We start from the raw sequence: 20,761 nt of genomic DNA on the forward strand, positions 1-20,761 counted from the left end.
GAACGGATGTGAAAACCAGATTACACATAAAACGGATCATCAAATACATTTGATAAAGCGTCGAATTTTTTTCGACCAAATTAAGTAGTAAAAGTCCAGAATCGGTTATCCGAAAATCGATATGAAAAAACATTGAACCGGTTCAAATTGTACCCGTTTCATTATTGAAATTTGTCGAAACTGAAAACCAATTTCAGCCGCTTAGTTTTCTAACTTTTCTTGATCTATGGAATGTAGAAGCGGTCTGATGTTAATTAGTGAAAATAGGTCGAACTTTTGTTATGAAAATCTGATTGGCTTTGACATTCATTTGACGAACGATCAGTGGCATTCATGACCAAAATTATTCTCAAACACTAAAGATTCTTACTGAGTGTGTTCTTAATTGCAAATACGCACAATTTTTATTTATACTTTCTTTTAACTAGATTGAACTTTTGAAGACTTAGAGCATATGCAACGGGGTATTTAGCAGCATTTCTCAGATTTTTTTTGTATTTAATTAAATCAGAAAGAAAATAATTTGCCAGAGACGTCTCTTATTTAGGAGATGCAAGAGACGTCTTTTAAGTACACGTGGCTTACTGTTATTGGACAACAAAAAATAGAAGAAAAAAATATTTTTATGGTCCTGTTTTTTTTTTCCAATAATTCATTCTCTCCTCTTCCTTTTCTCCGTAGACGACGAATCTGGCTGCTCCGACTGTTTCCGACCGAGGCAACTCTGCCGACCGAGGCGACTCTGCCGACCGAGGCGATTCTGCCGACCGAGCCGGCGAAATCGAGTTCGACTATAGGTTATCACCAGCCAAACCAATTTTCCAGAACTCGGCGAATCTTCCAATGGTTGCCAAACCCATCTACGGTATCGTTTCCGATGCTGTCTACTTCTTTGGCCAGCATCGAATCGCTTACATCGCATTTGGAGGTATGCATACGAACCCAATCAAAGTTTTTAGTACAAGTTTTGGACTTTGTAAATTTAGGAAAATGGTTTCCTTTAGGTTCTTTGACGTGCTCTGAGACTTTGATTTAGAATTGTGTATTAGAAGAAGATCAATAGCCTGACATAACGAGTTGATTGAGTTTTGATCGAAGAAAATGGTCTCTCTCTCTTGTGGCAATGTAACTCCATGATTTGGAAATGTGATTCAGAGTTGATTGAGAAAAAATTGGTGTATTCTTGTGGCAATGGATCTTCCTAGTTTGGAATTGCGAATCAGAATTGATTGAGAGAATTAGGATTCAGATGTTGGATTCTGTAGTTTGATCTTTGTTTCTGCAGCGTCTGGCTTGTTGTGTCTCTGTTCTCTTACAATCTATTGCAGATTGTTACCTTATCACGTCGTGGCAGTTTACGAAGCAGAAGAGGACGACAGAATCCTCGATTCAGACACAACAAGCCAAACGCTATCATGCAATCAGCTATGGGACAACAACATTGCAGCCAAAGTGGCAGAATTCACGGCGACATTTGAGAAGCAAGCCTAAGCTTTCAACATAATAACTCAAAAGAGAAGGGAGTGGAGAGCTCAGATCCGAGGAAATGTTGATGGTTGAGCAAGCTTTGCTCCAAGACGAGAGAAAAGCATGTGTTGATGTGAAATCAGAGTTGGATAGAGAGATGAAGGCTCAGGAGGCGAGGTTAAGAATGGTGGCTTTGGCTCAAGCAGGACAAGTGAAGGCAGAGTCACACCAATCTCATACCGAGATGATGGCTCGCAACCTGCTGAGAGCTAATGCGATTGGGAATCATGGAGAAGGACGTAACATGAACCCTGATGAGATGATGATGATGATGATGATGCATGGATGGGGAGTTTGATTTGAATACTCGGTAAATGGAACAAAGAGATTATACTTTCCCTTTTTCTCTTTCTTTTTTGGTGATCCAAATACTTGCAGAGCTTGAAGGCTCGATAGTTGTAGTTAAAACTTGAAAGGTGGTGAGAGATAACTTGTATATATGTATAAATCATTATTATCATTTTAAAAAAAAAAAACTTAATTGGGTCTCTACCATTGGACCTACTAAAAATGAATTTTTTTTCAATTGGTTTCTAACCCAACTTAATAATAAAAAAATGGTTAAAAGATCCATCAAAATCTCTCTCATTGCACATGCTTTTATACGCCATATATAAACTCATTTAAGACAAAATTTTGAATTCTAGAGTTTATGCGGCGACTAACGTTGTCCATCATGACAAAATTCTTTGTTCAAAGCTCCAAACGAGTTGGTTATATTTATAGAATAAACTAGGGGTGACTTATGCATTTGCAACCAACTGCAAAAGAAAAAATTGGAGAACCAAAATTTGGACACGATCAAGATCAACTGACATTGCATATGAGATTACTTTATGTTCTGATCTCCACAAATAATGCTATGATTATTCGTAGAGAAAAAAAACTTGACTCTCGTAGCCATGTATCAACTATTTAGTCATTCCAATCGAAATATCTTTGGTATTTTTTACAAGGTTTGAAAGTTAACTGAAAACTGTGAAACAAAAACTGTATAGCCAAAACAAACATTAAACTTGTTAAAAAAAAAAAAAAAAAAAAAAACATTAAACTTGTTCACTATGCATGTGCCATAACTTTCAAACCCATTTTTCAACGTTGTTTAAAAAAAAAAATATTATGAGACTAGACAAACAAAAATTATTCACCACCTAAAACATAGAACGTTAGGGTTCGTTTTGTCTCTTTAATGGTAATATTGGTAGAGACAAAATCTGTAATAGCAAAACTATGAAGATTACCATGAAGATGGCCTTTTGGGTTTTAAGCTAATTGACAAAAACATCTTTAAAATTGATAAAAAAAAAAAAAAAAAAAAAACATTAACAGTTTCTATGTTGCGACATATAACTAATACAAATCCTTATACTAATTATTCAATATGAATTAATGTTGTATAACTGTATGTCACGAATTAGTTTGCGGAAATTCATCTATCTACTAAGATAGATCCATGGCGGCTATTGGTTCACTGGGTCCGCATCTTCGGAACCCCACGCTTCAAATCTTAGTTTCATAATTCATAAGACAAATGATAATATATTAATTTCTCAATGCGTGCGTATGTTGCGGCGCGCAAGAAAGACGTCTCAACTTGAAGATGAGAAAAGGTACGCCGCCATTTACAAATTCAACGTTTATTAGTTCGAGTTCCCACTATTAACAAATAAGTAGACTCGTGCTAATGACCTAGGTTCTACATATCGCTATAGATATGGTCATATTGTATAGTTATTTAATTTCCGAAACTTAGCTTAACTTTTACGTCTGCGAAAACCAATACTCCCTCTGTTTCATTATAGTTGATTTTCTGAATATTTGCACACAGATTAAGAAAGTTATAAATGCTCAATTATTTGCTGTTTATTTTGTTTAATTAGGTTATTTTTACAATTAATTTCATTACTTTTATTAGTATTACTGGTTTTTACTTTAACCTGGGCTTTTCATCTCCTCTTTTTTAATTAATGTTTACAATTAATAAGTTTTGTAAAGCAACATGCATAAATATGATTCATTCAACTTAAAGAAAAGATGTACATTAATTAGATGTAGAAAATCAAATATTATGAAACAAGAAAAAAAACCTAGAAAATCAACTATAATGAAACAGAGGGAATATATGCTAAATCTTCAAGGATTCGAGTTTTTGAATTATACATATTAACATTGTTACATCATCACCAGAAATAATTGATCTAACTCTACTATTTGATCAAATTCCACTATCTAGAACATTTGTGATTATGATGAAGATCTTCGAATTCTATTATCGATAACATTTTATCTACAAAGTTAGACATCTTTCCTTGCAACACATACCTCGACACTCTCAAATCTCGGTTTATTATTATTCTGTAAAACTTTGTATTTTATTGGGATAGAATCTCATGCCTGGTGTAAAAATATTTAAACCCTTTAACCACTAAACTAAGGAGCTTCCATGAGATTTTGAATTTAATTACAAAACATTACTTAGTAGTCATCCAAATTAGAAAGTATGAACAAAACAACTTGAACTTGGAATTATTTCACCAATACTATACTTTTAAAAAGTGAAATCGTTTAAGAATGAAAGCATGAAAAATAGATCTTTTGAAAATTTAATGGATTTGATTGGTAGCCCTTTACCGTTGGTGCAGAATTATTTTCTCTTTCCTCTGTCGTTTCAAATACGTAAAGATGTTCGACTCCTGCAAGCCAAGAACAGCAGAGGCATGAATATTTAAGAATAAATATGAATCACCATTTGGAGCCCATGCTTCAATGCTCCTCCATTCCATAATGGCAAATGTATTTTTTTTTATCACTTTGCGACTCATTGCAAATATTACTTTACTTTTCTACAACTATATAAGTTGAAATACTTTAAATTTAATTCTGCCTTTATAACATAAAGTGTTATATTTCCAACTATATATGTATTATATCCAAAACCCAGTAATAATATAACTAAAAAGCAAAAATAAAATAAAATAAAAACTAGATAATGGAGCAAACGTTAATTAACAAATAAAAAACTAGATAATGCAAATAAATAAAAAATGATGAAAAATAACCACCAGTCTACCACGATACAGAGATCAGTTTTTCCGTCCAAAATCGTTTGCAATGAGTTCTTTTCCTTTTTTAATTCACTAGTTGACACTATACATGCAGTTTTTAATACTGTTTTTTTCTGCCTACACAGAATCCTCTAATTTGGGAAGCTTGCTTTACGTATAACTGTTTTTTTTCTTTTTGTCTTTGCTTCACAACAAATTATTAATAGAATGAAAATTTTAATTATGTTGCTAGTCGAAATTATTTTATTTTTCAGGTAAAATTTTTTATTAATGATTTATTGCATCATTGGTTTTTTTTTGGGAACAAAATGACTCATCGCATCATTGAGTTAAAGATTATAGCTAAAATAATACTGTTGAGTAAGATGTCTTGACTATTGAACATCTAAGTATCTTGGATATAATATCATCACACCAGAGTTTCTATTTGATCTGTGTGCATACTTGTATCAACGGTCCAAACAATGGACAAGAAAAAAATCTTCAACAACAACGAAAGGACAATAGATCGCAACTCGCAAGTGGGAAACATCGATCATCTCTAATGTGGAGCTTTTAATTATTACACACACTGATACATAGCACACCATTCTTTTTTATATATCATTATAATTTATTTCTTTATGATGCTGCAACGGAAACTCGAGAATCGTTGAATTTTAGGATCCGTCTAAACATTTGTAATGTATTTTTTTTTTTTTTTTCGTCTACACATTTGTATTGTATTATGGATTACGTTTTATGATCATTCTGTCTTCCTAAGTTATATATAAAGTATTATCAATAAAATAGTAGTTATATCCACCTTAATGTTTTTACTTCCAAAGGCGCATTAAAGAATTTTGATATGTAACCTGAAGAAATCTCGTATCTCGTTTCATCAAGTGATATCTGCACTTTCTTGCCATAATAGGTAATTCAGTAATGGACAATCGATCTCCATTGGGTTAGCTTCTTCTTTTTTGGCACAAAGAGGTTTCAATCTCTACATTACAAGACAAAAAAAAAAGACACGAGCTATATGAATTAGACCGTGATTAGTCATATTTGTTTTTAATACATAAAGGACACATTAATGAAGATTTGTTATAACTTCTTACTAATATTCTTTTCATTTGGCAACTGATATACATTTCTATCATCAAAATATAGGTACGTTGATTGGTGATGGGCTGAAATTAAACAATATTATTTTGACCAACTATTGAAAAAACAATTTGTTCACGTTAAATTATTATATAGTTTTAATACAAAGGGAAAACAAAAGTATGTTTAGTTTAATACTTTTTCCAATATTTTGGAGATATATAATTTCCCAGTTTCTCATCTTATTAATTATTAATCTTTTTTTCTTACAGGCCCCACTTCAGGCCATATTAAAATCCCATGCAATGGAAGCTGAGTGCCATAGTTGGTCGGCTTAAGCGATAAGCCACTAGACTATTGACCTCTGCACCGGTTCGTCATATTATTTAGGATTAAATCTTTACCCATATGTAAAAAATGTTTTCATTAGTATTCAAATCCAGAGAATACCAAATAAATAAAGAATAAAATTTAGTTTTTTTCTTCCTCTTGAACAACAATGAATCAGTCAAAGCTTATACTTTTGACATGCAAAACTCAGTTACCCCAAAAAAACTAATGATGCAATGACAATTTTGGCTTCGAATTAACTTTAAATTGTAAGATGCACCACGACCGAGAAATTATAAAATACATTTGATTGGATCATGATTTCATTTAAACGCAAATGTAATACTACCCTAAACACTAGGTTGCTAGAAGTAGTAAATATAGCTAGATTTATCTCTTTGTTTTAAAATGAAATCGTCATAATATATAAACATTAGTTGCAATATATATGTGCATATAAAGGTGGGAAAGTTGTTCCTCCAAAGATCACGCCGCAAGTTAATGCAAACTATAGCATCACCAATATAGAGTCAACTTGCAATTTGCTCTCATTTTTCAGTTAGACATAACCAACTCCGAATTTTCCCTTATAAATACCCTTTCTTCCCCTCCTCAATTCCTCACTACAACACAACACAAACCCTTTACATACAACAAAAAATACAATTTTTTATTTTTCCTATATTTTAATTTGCCATATTCATCTACACTATGGCATCGATAGTATTTGTGTTCATGATCCTAACCATTTTTTCCATGGGTCTAAAAGTCTCTCAAGCCACATCTCGTGTCTCTTTCCACGAGCCAGTGCTTGCTGACCACCACCAGCAATGGATGAGTCGATTCTCTCGAGTTTATAACGACGAGCTCGAGAAACAAATGAGATTCGATGTGTTCAAGAAAAACTTAAAATACATTGAGAACTTTAATAAGAAGGGGAATAGAACCTACAAGCTTGGTGTCAACGAGTTCGCGGATTGGACAGAAGAGGAGTTCATTACCACACACACTGGTCTCAAGGGCATTAAAAGAATTTCACCCTCTGAGTTTGTCGATGAAATGATACCGTCTTGGAATTGGAACGTCAGTAATGTCGCTCGTGAGACCAAAGATTGGAGATACGAAGGAGCCGTAACACCTGTTAAATACCAAGGCCAATGCGGTAATAAAGCTTTCTAGAATTATACATTACATATTATGGTCTCTACATGTATCATTTACCGCATTTTGATTCAATATGCACAACAAAACTGCTGGATAACTACATGATCTCAACATTCGACATAAGAAACTTAAACACCAAGTTAGGGTTAGCCTAAGCTAGGTTTAAGGTTATAAGACTAGGAGAGACTCGTTTATTATCGGGGAAAAAAAAACACTAATGAAAATGTATGCATGGATGTATTAATGAGCAGGATGTTGTTGGGCGTTCTCAGCCGTCGCAGCGGTGGAAGGTGTGACTAAGATTGCACGAGGCAACCTCGTATCATTATCTGAACAACAACTTGTAGATTGCGACAGAGTGGATAAGGGTTGTGGAGGCGGGATGATGTCAGACGCTTTCGACTACATTATCCAAAATCGAGGCATTGCTTCAGAGCAAGCGTACCCTTACCAAGCGACAGAGAGAAGATGCCAGTTCAATGCGAGACCCGCTGCATCGATCAGAGGCTTCCAGACCGTTCCAACCAACAACGAGCGCGCATTGCTCGAAGCTGTATCGAGACAGCCTGTCTCGGTGTCCATTGACGCAGATGGACCCGGTTTCATGCATTACTCAGGTGGAGTGTACGATGAGCCATACTGTGGGACAAGCGTGAACCATGCAGTGACGTTCGTTGGGTACGGGACGAGCCCGGAAGGGATCAAGTATTGGCTGGCTAAGAACTCTTGGGGTGAGAGTTGGGGAGAGAATGGTTACATTAGGATCCGTAGAGATGTGGAGTGGCCTCAAGGCATGTGTGGTGTGGCTCAGTATGCATTTTATCCGGTTGCATAACTAACTGGGAGATGACTTACTATTAAAGTTATATAAGTTAATTAATATATATACACAACATTATAAACAACAACAAAAATGTGATATTATTATATATTTTGGTTTATGAATTGTTTAGGTGTGGTCTAAGTCTGCATTGCAATGCTTAACCTATATACTGTATAAAAATGTTCATTATATAATATAATTTCTATTACGTATAGACTATATAGTTGTTATTACTTGTAAGACATATGTAATGGGGGATATATTATATATATATATATTTTTCTCGTTTAAATTGTTACAGAACTGTTTATTTGATTTTGTGTTTTCCATGTCACCATTTATCAAAAAAACTTAAAAAAAAAAAAAAAATCTTTCAATATATGAACTTTGTACTTCCCTAGTATGGAGACGGTGGCAACAGTAACAACTAGTGAGAAATTGATCGATCACGTGTTTGGGACACCTACTATTGAAAGTAGCTGAGTTGCTTTTGTATTTATGTATTATTATGTAGTAGCTTAAGGACAAGAATATCTGTGAGGATAATTGCGCAGCTGAGCTCTTTTTTTCTTGTTCTTCTTTTAGGCTTAAAAAGGTCTCTTTTTCTTGTTACTTGATTTATTTTTCTTAAAAAGAAACGTTATATAACGGCTTATAAAGTAGCAAAAAATATCATCTTATCATTCGCAAGGAAAAGTTTGTTAGCGTGTCGGGATCCCCAACAATCTGTTAAATTTCACTATACGATAAGCTGAATTTTGTTTTTGTGGTTTTGCTCTCCATAGATATATAGTGTCTCTTTCTCAAAGGTGTGTCAGAAGTCTGGTTGCATTTTTCATCAGTTTTCAGTTTTCAGTTTAGGTAGGTCCTTTGAGATAAGGTTTTTCTTTACTTTTTTTTTGCTAAAAAGTTCAAGATGAGTTTGGACAATATGCGAGGGTTTTAATTATGGTGGAAATTTTTGATTTAATTATTTATCATTTTTCTTTGTGAAGATTGCTTTATCACGCTAATTTTCGATGTAATCTGTTACTCCCCTCCGTTTGTTTTATAATAAGTGTAACACATTTCACACAGATTAAGAAATTAATAAAATATATAAATATATCTTTAATTAATATATTTTTATAATATTTAATTATAAAGACTATTATCTTTAAATAAAGGATAAAACAGGAAATAAGAATAAAAAGTTACATTGAAAATACAGAATGACACTCTTTTTGAAACAAAAATTGAAATCTAAAACGACACTTATTATAAAACGGAGAGAGCATCTGTGTCCGTCTTTCTTTAAAATTCCTGCATATTTGAGTTTTCAAGAAGTCACTGGCCAGTTACTTTTAGATGCCAATAAAATAATATATGCTTATATCTTAGGACTCCAAAATAACGAATTGGACAACATACATTTCAGTTTTTGTCTCACATCGTCTAGGTAGTGAGAGGAGGAAGGTAGTGACGCGTGTATAAAACGGAAAGAGGGGCGTTCAGTAAAAGGCATGATCCTTCAGTAAAGTTATAAAGGGGAAATGAGGAATGGTAAAACTTCGCTAATGCAAGAAGAGCGTTCTGCCCAAAGCTACATTACAACAATTTGACGCTCTCATTTCTTACACCATCTGATCCCTCTCTTCCATAAGGACTTAATCTCATTTTAGTTTTTAATTTCTTCTTTTACTATAAGATTTGCACTTGAAAATGACTGTAAAAGCTTAATTAGTATTAGATAGTAACACTCTTAAGTCAAACTATGGAAGGTGTATTGAACGTCTAATGACACCAAGGGCAAGGACTTGGGTGATTAATAAAGTGAAATGAACGCAGAAAGGAGTTCAATGAATCATGCTTTCTCATTGTATCTTCTAGCGGATAACAAGAAGGAAAAAAAAAAACATATCAAACAAGATTACAGAGAAAGGTGAGTGAGGATAGGAAAAAAAAAACACTTAAGCTCGTTTGCCGCTGCTAGGGTTGGACTTGGGACAGAGATTCCAGCGTCCCTTGGCACGTCTGCGCTTTATGGTGGCTCTGCCACTTGTGGTTCTCATCCTCCTACGGAAACCGTGAGTCCTAGCCAGAGATTTTCTTGATCTGCTTCTCTTTGTTTGACACAGAGCAGCTTTTCCAGCTCTCACCACGAGTCCCCTGCGTTTCTGGCCATTCATCCCACTGGTTCCATTGCTGACATCAAACGCAATGGACAAACCTGAAAAAGACAGCGAAACAAATATGAACTTTATAGGTCAGGTAGTATCGAGATAGTTATTCTTTTGTTCCAATCTCCAAGTCTCGAGCAATACAAGAGACATTTATTTGATGTAGAGTTTCTAATAGACGAGTAAACAGAGTAAATGAAGTATATTTCTTAAGCATCGTCAGACACTTAAAAGATATGATTAAAGGATCAGGACAAGTTTTTCGACAGTTCAAAACAACTGCAAAATGTCATAAATCACATAATCAACGATGTAAACAGCCTTGATCTATATGAGAAACAGAGAAAGCCAACAAAACTAACTTGCTTCTTTGAATCTCAAAGAATTCAACAGAAGAAGCAAGCATACCACTAACATTAGAATCTAATTGTTTGATGTGCTAAATGCCAACTTGCCAAGATTTATGTACTGTATAGTAAACAACATTCCCTTTGCGGCTGCAACTACAGGAGCATTGAGCATAGTGGGTTTTCAGAAACTTCTTTATCATAACTTAAATGCTTAACTTGCAAGCTCAGATTTTTACAAGGCAATTTCAAAAAATGGATTCACCATGACAACTTTGTTTCACATTTCCCTAATTCTTCACAAAAGTTCGACCAAATCTCTTATAAATTGAAGCAAAAACCAAGAGTGATATAATCCACAAACCCAGTGACGACGCGAAAACCGAAAACCAAAACCAAAATTGAGGAGACTAACCAGAAAACGTAGAGGATAGGGAGAGAGAGGAAGAGAGAAAGGAGCAATGGAGCAGCTGAGAAGAAGCGGAGGCGGAGGTGGAAGAGCTGAGAGAGAATGGACTCCGATTCGAACCAGTGCGGAGAGAAAGCGAAGCGGAAGGACCACTGATCTTCCCGTTCGAAGCAGGATGCCATAGACGCGAGGAAGCCGAAGCTACAACGGAGGTGGATAAGGAAGCCATTGGATTTTTTTTGTTTTTCTTATCTCCTTCCCAGTTTTTTTTTCTTTCTTCGCTACCTTTACTTAAAAGAGGATAAATCCTCTACGGACGCTACCAGTGTAACCTTGGGCCAGAATATCCAATTAAAAGCCCATAAAGACAAATAGTAAGCCCGATAACTCTCTCTCATCATATGGCACAACCAAAAAAATGTGTGAACCGGTCTAGACTGTAGATTTTGGCCAGATATATTAAATCGGTCTAAAAAGGAAGGGAGTAGTAGAAACATCTCATACGGTTATTTGACCCAATTTTGCTTCATGTAAATTGTTCAAAACCAGCAATCTATCTATATAACAAGGAGCGAGATAAACCACAAATTGTTGGAACTAGAGAATATTTCTAAAAACAGGGTTTTATATTTGGATTTCTTCCCAATTTCATAAATAGTGTGTGTAGAGTGTAGATACAAAATAATGGATGTGAATAGATATTAGTTACAAAATAACCAAAAAAATAGTATAACCTACATTTGCCAAGTAATTCATTAAAGTATTAAAATGAAAATCACTTGAGATTATGAGGATGTTCAATCCGAAAAGATTTTAATTCAATGTCTGCTGCTTTTTGTTTGGTGTCTGACACTTGAGGTCTGTTTTCTTTGCAATATGCATCTCTCGGAGGTGCACAAAGGAGCTGAAAAACTTATCTTTCTAAAAAAACCTGTGTCAAGTCAAAAGTATTCTTTCTTAGTATCGCCACAAATCACTTTATTTGTGAAAGAATTTCGGATGTGTGTCTGTCGTAGAGCTTTTTCGATGTTATTTGTTGACTCCTTCACATGACATTCAGGTAGAATATGACATGTATTCAAGTCCTAAAATAATACCAGTCAGAGTCGTATCTAGAATAATAGAGGCCCTAAATGGTGGTCATAGAATTTAAGAGACTGTAAGTAATAAAAACAAAATAATTATGTAAAAATTGGTCATAAAATTTTTTGATCACTTGTCCAAAAAACGATTGTGAATCAAAAGAATTTCGGTATATTAGTCGATCTTGATGAGCGTTTAATTGACATCAATACTTTTATCATTCATTCAAATTTCTTAAACTATATAAAAAATTAATAAGTGAAAATATTGGCCCTCTTAAAATTTTATAAATTAACATCAAACACATGCTAAATGAATTTGTATCCAAACATACACACAAAACAATCTAATATATGAATATTGGTTTTGTTTATCCAAATTTCAATTTAATTATATTAAAAAACTAATCTATAAGTCTTTGTAGTAAATCAAATTTCGATTTGTTAGATAAAAATTTCAATAAGTCTTCAATGTTTGACAGATGTATTTTATAAACCATTTTTTTTTTCTTTATGTAATTTTCGTCATATGGATTATGTTAACAAAATTTACTAAATATTAATTATTAGGAAAAAAAAAATAAGCATCATAAACTATTCAAATTCACTTTGATTAAATATACTCTCTATTCCATTAAACTAGACCAAAACTAACCTACTTATAAGATTTGAATAAGAACTAGTCAATCAATGAGTGGTTTCAAATTATAATTTAAAATATAGAAATTTTTCATTTACTTTGAAGAAATTTGGTCGTAGATTTTAATTGTATTTGGACACTGTAATTTTGTTTCGTTTGTTTTTTTTAGCTTGCTCGGTATAAAAAAAAAGCTAATTCTGTAAGATAATGTATGATTAAAAAGAAAAACGAGAAATACGATCATAATTACTACCAAATAACAAGATACACATTTTCTATATATCATTTTACAAAATGACCCCTAAATTAATTTAAATTCTATGGCTCCAAGCAAAAAAAAAAGCTTAATATGCTTCTAATAAATTTGTTGAAAAAAATTTTGTATAACAAAATATAAATTTACAAGCAATATTTATTAATTTTTTTAATATCTTAACCTAAGGTTGTTCAATATTTCATTTTCTATTTAAATGTTTTTCTGTATGAAAAAACAAAAATAAAACGCGATGTATAATATAGTTTTGTAAAAAAATAAGCTTTTAATAGTATATTTTATTAAAGTTGGGCCCTAGGCCAATGTTTCCTAATCCATAACATATAATCATCATGAGTCTCTCATCTTTTAAACATCTTCGACCACATGTAGAGAATAAAGAAGCAGAGGAGCGCGAAAAGAACCACGTGCATGATGTGGTTGTTGCCACTACGTATAATGCTCATGTTCAGTTTCCTTATGTTGTTCTTCACCCCGGCTTGTGCTCTCATCAATGTCACTTGCTGTCACAGACAAAAAAAAAAGAGACAAAAAACACCATTAAAGCTTTATGTTTCAGACAAGAACAGCATTTGGTCAATTTGTTTTTTTACAACCTGGAGTAATTCTGTACAACAGTACCTATTGACAGAAACACCGGTCTAATCTCATATAACCAAGCCTATGTGCTCCGTATTATCTTCTCTCAGTTATTCATTAGGTAACATAAGAAAAATTAGTACGAACTAAGAGCAATGATAAAATAAGACTATTTCCTGCCGCACCCACCAAATTACCCGAGATGGAAGATATCTGTTTCTGCTTACAAGTGTTCAGACCAGACCCTACGTATAAGTCGTAATCTAAACTGTGGATTAATCAAGATTCATTGGTTCGTAAGCTACAATGGAATTTATCTAACGTACGTAGGAAAGAAGCTGTAGTTTCCCAAATAATGAACACAACCATTTAAATCAAGTTAAAGAGAACCCATATTCGGATATGCTATATTTAATCAGTGATTCGCCTACAAATGCATGCTAAAGATCTAAATTTAAGGGACATCAACAGCATACCAGTTCATCTAAGAAGTCCCTCTGAAACTTGGCTTCTGACCCAATTTCTTGAGCAATCTGCATCAAAATAAGCGAATAAATGGAAAAATAGTGTACACATTGAAGTCATGAGAGATATATTACGTGCAAAAGATAAGGTATAACACAAGGAGTTGTAGAGAATGTCCACTGCATCCTTTCAAGCATAGTATAAGACAATAAGCAATGACGGCATATAAAAGATAATGAACCAGTGATTTCAATCCGCTAAGTCAGCTAATTTATCACAGATTCACTGATGAGTAAAAAACATATACATTATTACAGTGCCCTCAACTAAAAACACCTACAAAACTAATTCACAAAGTCCCTAAACTTTGAAACAAGCAACAAAAAAATTCAAGACAATTGCAAAACCAAAAAAAGCTGTAATCGAAACAGGAACAGAGTGTCGTTTGCAATAACTCGTCACTGATCTTCATCCACCTAGTCACTCATCAACTAGCCATAACAATAGCTAAGAGAGAAACAAAAAAAGACAAGTTTCCCAATTTCATATGATCAACTTAATCTACAAACATAAATCATCAGAATCATTGAGCAATCAGCAAAAGAGAGAGAGAGAGAGAAAGAAATTGGGGAATTTAGAGAGTTCTCACATTTTTCAACTGCCTGACTTGGCCATGAAGACCTGTGATCTCTTCATCAAGGTCAGAGTGCATCGGATCAATCCGTAGCTGGATTTCCTCTGAACCTGTAGCATTTCTAGTGCTAAGCCCATCTCTGCAACCAAAACACCAACATCCATTATTGGACTCTGCTCAAGGAAATACAAATCTAGGAACCATAAATCTCTAGTTTTTTTTCATTATTCAGATGATCCGAGGAAGAAGTCAGAATCAATTTCAGAAAAAAAGGAGAAATTGATAATATAAATTGTACCTAGATCTGTACGGAGCGGCGCCGCCATAAAGGGAACCACCCGCAACGCCTCTGTGAGGATTCGATGCCATCGACGCAAAATCAAAGGAGAAGAAATTTTAAAAAACCCTAAAAATTGGATCTGCTGAGGTTTGAAGAATCGAGATGGTGTTCTCTCAGAAAAAAAAAGAAAATTGAGAAGAGAAATTGGAATCAAAAGGAAACAACAACAATTTCAGGCAATCAGAGAAAATTCGAGAAAAGAAAAAACAAACGAAAGTGGAGAAAGAAAAAATCCGTTGCGATGATGACGGTGAAAACGAGCTCGCGGGTTTTGTTCGGTTCAATGAATAAAGACCCGTCAAGACACACGTGGCGTTGTATTATTGGTTGGTTATCATCATGCTTTCAAGTTTATGAAGACGATGGGCTCTGTTGGAAAAACAATAATAAAGAAGGGCAGTTTTGCAATATTCGTTACTAAATCTCTTTAAGTTTATGGGCTTCTTAAAACGGGCTGCTTCCAAACCGATCAGGTTTAAGTGTGACACACAGTGAGTAAGAAGACTATGACACGCTTCACTAGTTGATGACTAAAGTCTAAAAATATGCTTCTTGACACACAAAAAACCTAAAATATTTTAAATGTCAGCTATTTTAATATTTTAAGTTTCAATTACTTATATATAAAATTTTATCGTTAAACTTCGAAACGAACATGGTTTTAGGTCATGTACCAACGAAAACAAAATAACACACAATACTCTGAAGTGTAATGAATTTTACCGAGGACACCGAAAAAAACAATAATTCTCTTTGTCATTAACAAATAAAACCTCTCATATGACCAGTATATCAGTTTTGGTTTTACATAGTTAGTTACAATATGTTAATTTTGACGTTAAAATGACATGAGAGATATATATAGATTGTAGTAGCTTAATAATCACTTAAAATGATCTTGTATTATTGTTTTTGTGATGGTTGTGTTTGTCTGACTTGTGTCTAGTTGTCTTTGAAGTAGTTTTGCTTTGTCGTAGAATCAAAGAGGTAATTTGGCAAAAAAAAAATAAAAAAAAAAATCAAAGAGGTGCCAAAAGAATTTTGATTTCAGGACAAAAACGAAAATTTCTAGTCCTAAATCGAATTATTTTAAAGTTAATTGGAATTCTTACAAAAAAAAGTAATAATATATATATAGAAAATTTTATATATATGAACCGTATAATATTATATACATATATAGGTATATATCTTCTTTTGTTTTTACAAGAATCTGCCTTTATTTTCTGTCTGTACGTAGACATGGTCTAAATTCTCTGCAAGATGGGCATATAATCCATTTGTAGTTATCTAACAAATGGTTTTAAACTTCTTAAGTCTTGTTCCATCATACATTTGTCCTGTCTATTTTAGATCTCCTCTGACATCAACTATATAATACGGTTCATGTTTGCATTCGCCGGCCTATCTATTGGTCAAATGTTTGACCTTTGTACGTTGTCTGTGTCTTTCTCTTGTTTTCTGAAAGCAGAACTTTCTTTTTCTCTGAAAACAGAATTACTATACCCATAAATATACTCTTTTAATACGTTAAAAAAATTATTTAACAAAAAATGGAGCGTACATACATGGAAACTTTCAAAAAGCAAGAGGAGAAATTGGTTTTGTTAAAAAAAAAAAAGAAAAAAAAGAGGAGAAACTGATTTGCTAATAATTCGAAAACAGAGCAAAGGGAAAAATTCAAGCTCGTATATTTTCAAATCACATGCACATGGTTTGTTTAATCACTGATGCAAAGGTTGTCGAACGGATCGGATGTGCATCTATTTCAAATGCATTTCTCAATTATTAGGGAAGTTTACACTGATTGATAATATATAATAAATTAATTTTTCTTTCCCCCCTGCAAATTATAGATTGATGGTAGGATTAGAAGATAAACAAGATCAGTAAGTCCACATTTTCACCTCTGCATTTTATCACTTTTTTTTCCATTTTCTTAAAATACAAAATCGTCTTGAGCAAATAAATATTTGTATCGGTTTCTTTGTTATTCAGCCGAATCTAAACGGAGTGCAGCAAAAGAAAGTTCAAATACGATACGAAAGTCTTATAAATTCGGGATTAATTGGAAGTAAGATTAAGTAAACAAAAACAAAATAGAGTCAATATCTTGTAAAATCGACCGACAGGTCATATATGGAGTCACAGTTACGTAACAAAAGACATACATTATCATATGTTGATGTATTATAAGTTGGTTGTCGACAAAAAGAAAGAAAGTTGTATTGTAAGTTGGTTAATAAATCCCACCACATAGTTCCACTACTTCACAAATCACAACTTGGTTGACTTTTCGTTTTTCCATTCGATTTGTCATCATTATCTCCCAATATTTAGTCCACAAAGTCGTATATAAAATCCCAAAGATATCAAATCTATACAAACAAACATTATAATACTTTTCATGAACTATATAGACGTCATAACAAAAGAGCTTCCATTTCTTGATTCCTAGAAACTTATTGTATTTCAAACATAAATTATTTTTAAAGTAAAATATTCCATACTATACCGAAATAATTGATCGTTTGAAGGAATAATGAACTGTGGAATCAAACTTGTTCCATATCTATTAATTAATTATTTTTTCCTGTTTTATAAAAAGAGTCATTTTTAGGTTTTATTTTTATTTCATAAAAAATTCATTTTATTTTCTCAGTGCAGAATTCAGTTTTAACTTTATAATTTTAGTGTATTAAATAATAAAAAAAATCTTTAGTATATTTATTAGGGATATATTAGAACTTTAATAGATTTGATAGTTATGTGTAAAAAACACTAAAATAAAAAGAGAGACATAGAGTATACTATATTTTTGCTACAAAAATCGCACTTAATATAGCATAATTACCAATATCATTTCACAATAATTATCAAGTATTTGTATGTAGAAAGACATATCTTATATAATTGACGAAGATGTTTAGCACAGCCATTAATTAAATCTGAAATCACAAGGAATCTTTTCTACATGACTATCCTTCTACAATTATGCAAAGTAGTAGTCATATATCATTTATTTAAAAGATGAGATTGCTGTCATATTTATACGTATTTATAATATAAATTATGTCACTTGAATCGAAAGCTGTTTCTCCAGAGTGTGGTGACTGTCGATGATAGGTCTCGGAAGCTTAAGAACACACGAGTTTCCAACAATTTATTCGCTATCAACTCCATTAACAATGATGTGTTAAATACACAAGAAAAAAAAATAAACTACAGTTGTCAATTCTACAACTATTATACAAAAACTACTGAATAACAATCCTTTAATTTAGGAAAAAACGTAAGACCACATATTTTCTTCCTTCTGACTTGATCGTTGTTGCTTCTCTTTTAACTGATTTACTTCGTTTGTGTTCATCAGTCGATTGCAGTGTAAGAACATTCATATAAATTCTGCAATATTGGCTCTTTAATTTTAATATGTAATGCAAAAATAGATCCTTGACCTATACGCAACCGTTAAATTACTATCATTTGCGCATCTCCGATGAAAAGCAACCACTTCATCCAATTATATGTGTATTGTTTTTATAAGAAAATATCAAAACGTTAACTAGAGAATCCATAAAAAAAAAAAAAAAAAAGATGTATTAGTGGATACGGAACTTGGGTTAGCATTGCTGGAAGCAACGTTGGCCACCAAACATAAACCCACTCATTGGAGCAACGTGTGTGGACCCAATAAAAGAGCATCGTGGGGTCTATACGACCCATCCAATTTTTATGTATTTTATAGTTGACCAAAATGTTATGCATCCATGTCGAATTGTTTGGCTTTATACATTTGTATATATATGATTCAGCTGCCTCGATTACAGGGATATAGTATTCACCATATTTCTAAGTTATAACATATTTTGCGATTTGTAATTCACCATAGTAAGTTGATAACCACTCCAAGTCTTCCAAAATCTAACAAAACTCAATGATTCACGTACGATGTCGTTGGTTTCCAGTATATGTATAATGTATTACATATGTGTTACTCAAACCTCTTAATAACATTGAACCACATAGGTTTCTTTTGTCCTTTATATATATAATCTATGAAGTCTCACGAGAGCCGCCGTCCGTGACACAGAGAGAGACGACAATAGTACGAACTCTAATTCTTATAAATCTTTTTTGGGAACTAAATAGTCAAATCACTTTGTAATAGAATAACGTAGACAAAAGAAATAAATTACAATTTATCCAAAAACATCCCTGCGTGTCAACTTTTGCAGACGCTTCCTTTGAAGATTCCTTCACAAATCACAATCTCTCGTTAACAAATCGATAACGATGGGTTTTCTTTTGGGAAAGTTGTTGTTTGAAATTTTTAGATGAAGATGTTTGTATCTATGACTTGTGACATCCCCAGAGATACTTTTTCACAATTATAAAAGTTGAAAACATTGCGTGAGGATGACAGTCGATATTATTAGGCAATATATTATAGGGTAATATTATATGATTGTTCACAGGGGAATGATTGGTTGGTAGGTGTTTATGTTTGCTTGACAGCGAAGAAAGCTATATATGTATATATGGTGTTATTTTTTGTTGTTTAATTTGTTGAAAAAACATAATGATTTATGAACTCAGGAAGAGATGAATGTTATGTAAACAAAGTCAATCAAATTATCATATGACAATATGAAGACTGATCAGTAGTTTTAAAATATATTATCAGTTAAAGAATATAGAATCCTCTATAATGCATGGGGGGTTTTGATTCTTTTCAAAAGGTGTTCAATTTGCATTGATTTAAGTATCATTTTTCTGTTCATCTTATTTATTTTTTATGTCTACATTCTAGACACGACTTAAGATTATCTCTTTTCCCTTTTTTTTATAACAAGGGTTTTAATATTAAGAGTATTTCTACCAGTACAGCGTACCGAAAATGATTTTTATAACAGTGATATATATATATATCAACTTTCTTCCCTTATTTTAGTTAAGATGATTTCTTCTTATGTACATGTAAAGTCTCGTGAAATACTACTCCTAATTCGCCATACTGAAGACACTATCAAAAATTAGAATTTATAGTTTGTTTTTGGCTTATAATAACTGTATTTTCAAAAATTTAAACAAATAAATATTATAAACAGTCAATATTACCTGTATTGTACTGTCCAAATAATGTTGGATGTTTTTGACACAAAATAAAATAATTAATATGACCACAACAGATGGCTTCAAAGCATGTGAAGATTGATGAAAAATGATTCCCGTGACCTGCACTGCATATGAAAGGAATGTCCACGAAAACCTTTTCTTCGTTCGTGGAACCGTGCCTCAAAAAAAAAAAAAAAACTCTCCATTTCATTATATACAAAATTATACTTAAAACTGCAGACAATTAAAATATTTTTTTCTTTCAAAATATCATTTAATTTATAAATTAAAAAAATGAATTAATCATAAAAATTGCAAAATATAAGTGTGTCACACTGTATCCAGTGAGTATACAACTGTGAAAACAGTGAGAATATTACTCATTTCGGTAAATGTACTTGTGATTTCGTCAGACTGATATAGTTCTTCTTTTTTTTTTAGAAAAAGGAAAACAAAACACTTTAAAAATTGTTGGAATTTTTCTGTACTTAATGGTGTAAAAAAGTTGCATTAAACAACTAGAGAAAATTATAATATTACTAGATATTGGCTAAAAAGATGTATAAAAAAATTTAGATTCCCTAGAAAGACCAAGCCTGCTCCACTTTCCACTCATGAGTCTTCCCCATATCCTTCCATGATCTTTCTCTCTGCCATATACATACATACACCCACACATGTATGATGATGTATTATGCATATATGTACACTCCCCAACA

At 32.7% G+C, this 20,761-nt stretch overlaps 4 protein-coding genes and 1 non-coding gene across 5 annotated transcripts; 3 read left to right on the forward strand and 2 right to left on the reverse strand.

Moving 5' to 3' along the window:
• Positions 1–550: 550 nt before the first annotated feature.
• LOC112083991 lies at positions 551–1,812 on the forward strand. The gene is made up of 3 exons (XM_024152223.1): positions 551–586; positions 682–928; positions 1,329–1,812. The coding sequence occupies exons 1-3, from the start codon at positions 551–553 to the stop codon at positions 1,502–1,504; spliced, it is 459 nt and encodes a 152-aa protein (XP_024007991.1). The 3' UTR covers positions 1,505–1,812.
• A 4,907-nt stretch (positions 1,813–6,719) lies between these two features.
• LOC18992181 (ervatamin-B) lies at positions 6,720–8,007 on the forward strand. Its single transcript, XM_006415550.1, has 2 exons — positions 6,720–7,170; positions 7,424–8,007. Exons 1-2 carry the CDS (start codon positions 6,720–6,722, stop codon positions 8,005–8,007), a joined length of 1,035 nt encoding a protein of 344 aa, XP_006415613.1.
• A 1,515-nt stretch (positions 8,008–9,522) lies between these two features.
• On the forward strand, positions 9,523–9,625 carry LOC112084252. Its single transcript, XR_002898208.1, has one exon. It is a non-coding gene; the product is annotated as a small nucleolar RNA Z279/snoR105/snoR108 (small nucleolar RNA).
• A 135-nt stretch (positions 9,626–9,760) lies between these two features.
• On the reverse strand, positions 9,761–11,197 carry LOC18992182 (50S ribosomal protein L34, chloroplastic). The gene is made up of 2 exons (XM_006415551.2): positions 10,917–11,197; positions 9,761–10,204 (listed from the first exon to the last, which is right to left on the reverse strand). Exons 1-2 carry the CDS (start codon positions 11,137–11,139, stop codon positions 9,945–9,947), a joined length of 483 nt encoding a protein of 160 aa, XP_006415614.1. The 5' UTR covers positions 11,140–11,197; the 3' UTR covers positions 9,761–9,944.
• A 1,970-nt stretch (positions 11,198–13,167) lies between these two features.
• LOC18992183 (bet1-like protein At4g14600) lies at positions 13,168–15,183 on the reverse strand. The gene is made up of 4 exons (XM_006415552.2): positions 14,883–15,183; positions 14,600–14,723; positions 13,962–14,018; positions 13,168–13,409 (listed from the first exon to the last, which is right to left on the reverse strand). Exons 1-4 carry the CDS (start codon positions 14,951–14,953, stop codon positions 13,248–13,250), a joined length of 414 nt encoding a protein of 137 aa, XP_006415615.1. The 5' UTR covers positions 14,954–15,183; the 3' UTR covers positions 13,168–13,247.
• Between the last annotated feature and the right edge of the window lie 5,578 nt (positions 15,184–20,761).

Source organism: Eutrema salsugineum, unplaced genomic scaffold (assembly GCF_000478725.1).
Source record: "Eutrema salsugineum unplaced genomic scaffold, Eutsalg1_0 scaffold_5, whole genome shotgun sequence".
NCBI classification, from domain to species: domain Eukaryota; kingdom Viridiplantae; phylum Streptophyta; class Magnoliopsida; order Brassicales; family Brassicaceae; genus Eutrema; species Eutrema salsugineum.

Coding starts and splice junctions, on each gene's coding strand:
- LOC18992181 (XM_006415550.1), top strand. CDS start 6,720: ATGGCATCGATAGTATTTGTGTTCATGATCCTAACCATTTTTTCCATG. Junction 7,171..7,423: donor TAAATACCAAGGCCAATGCG/GTAATAAAGCTT, acceptor ATTAATGAGCAG/GATGTTGTTGGGCGTTCTCA.
- LOC112083991 (XM_024152223.1), top strand. CDS start 551: ATGCAAGAGACGTCTTTTAAGTACACGTGGCTTACT. Junction 587..681: donor TTAAGTACACGTGGCTTACT/GTTATTGGACAA, acceptor TTTTCTCCGTAG/ACGACGAATCTGGCTGCTCC. Junction 929..1,328: donor CGCTTACATCGCATTTGGAG/GTATGCATACGA, acceptor AATCTATTGCAG/ATTGTTACCTTATCACGTCG.
- LOC18992182 (XM_006415551.2), bottom strand. CDS start 11,139: ATGGCTTCCTTATCCACCTCCGTTGTAGCTTCGGCTTCCTCGCGTCTA. Junction 10,205..10,916: donor CCTATCCTCTACGTTTTCTG/GTTAGTCTCCTC, acceptor TGTCTTTTTCAG/GTTTGTCCATTGCGTTTGAT.
- LOC18992183 (XM_006415552.2), bottom strand. CDS start 14,953: ATGGCATCGAATCCTCACAGAGGCGTTGCGGGTGGTTCCCTTTATGGC. Junction 14,724..14,882: donor GCCGCTCCGTACAGATCTAG/GTACAATTTATA, acceptor TTTTGGTTGCAG/AGATGGGCTTAGCACTAGAA. Junction 13,410..13,961: donor GGGACTTCTTAGATGAACTG/GTATGCTGTTGA, acceptor TGTCTGTGACAG/CAAGTGACATTGATGAGAGC.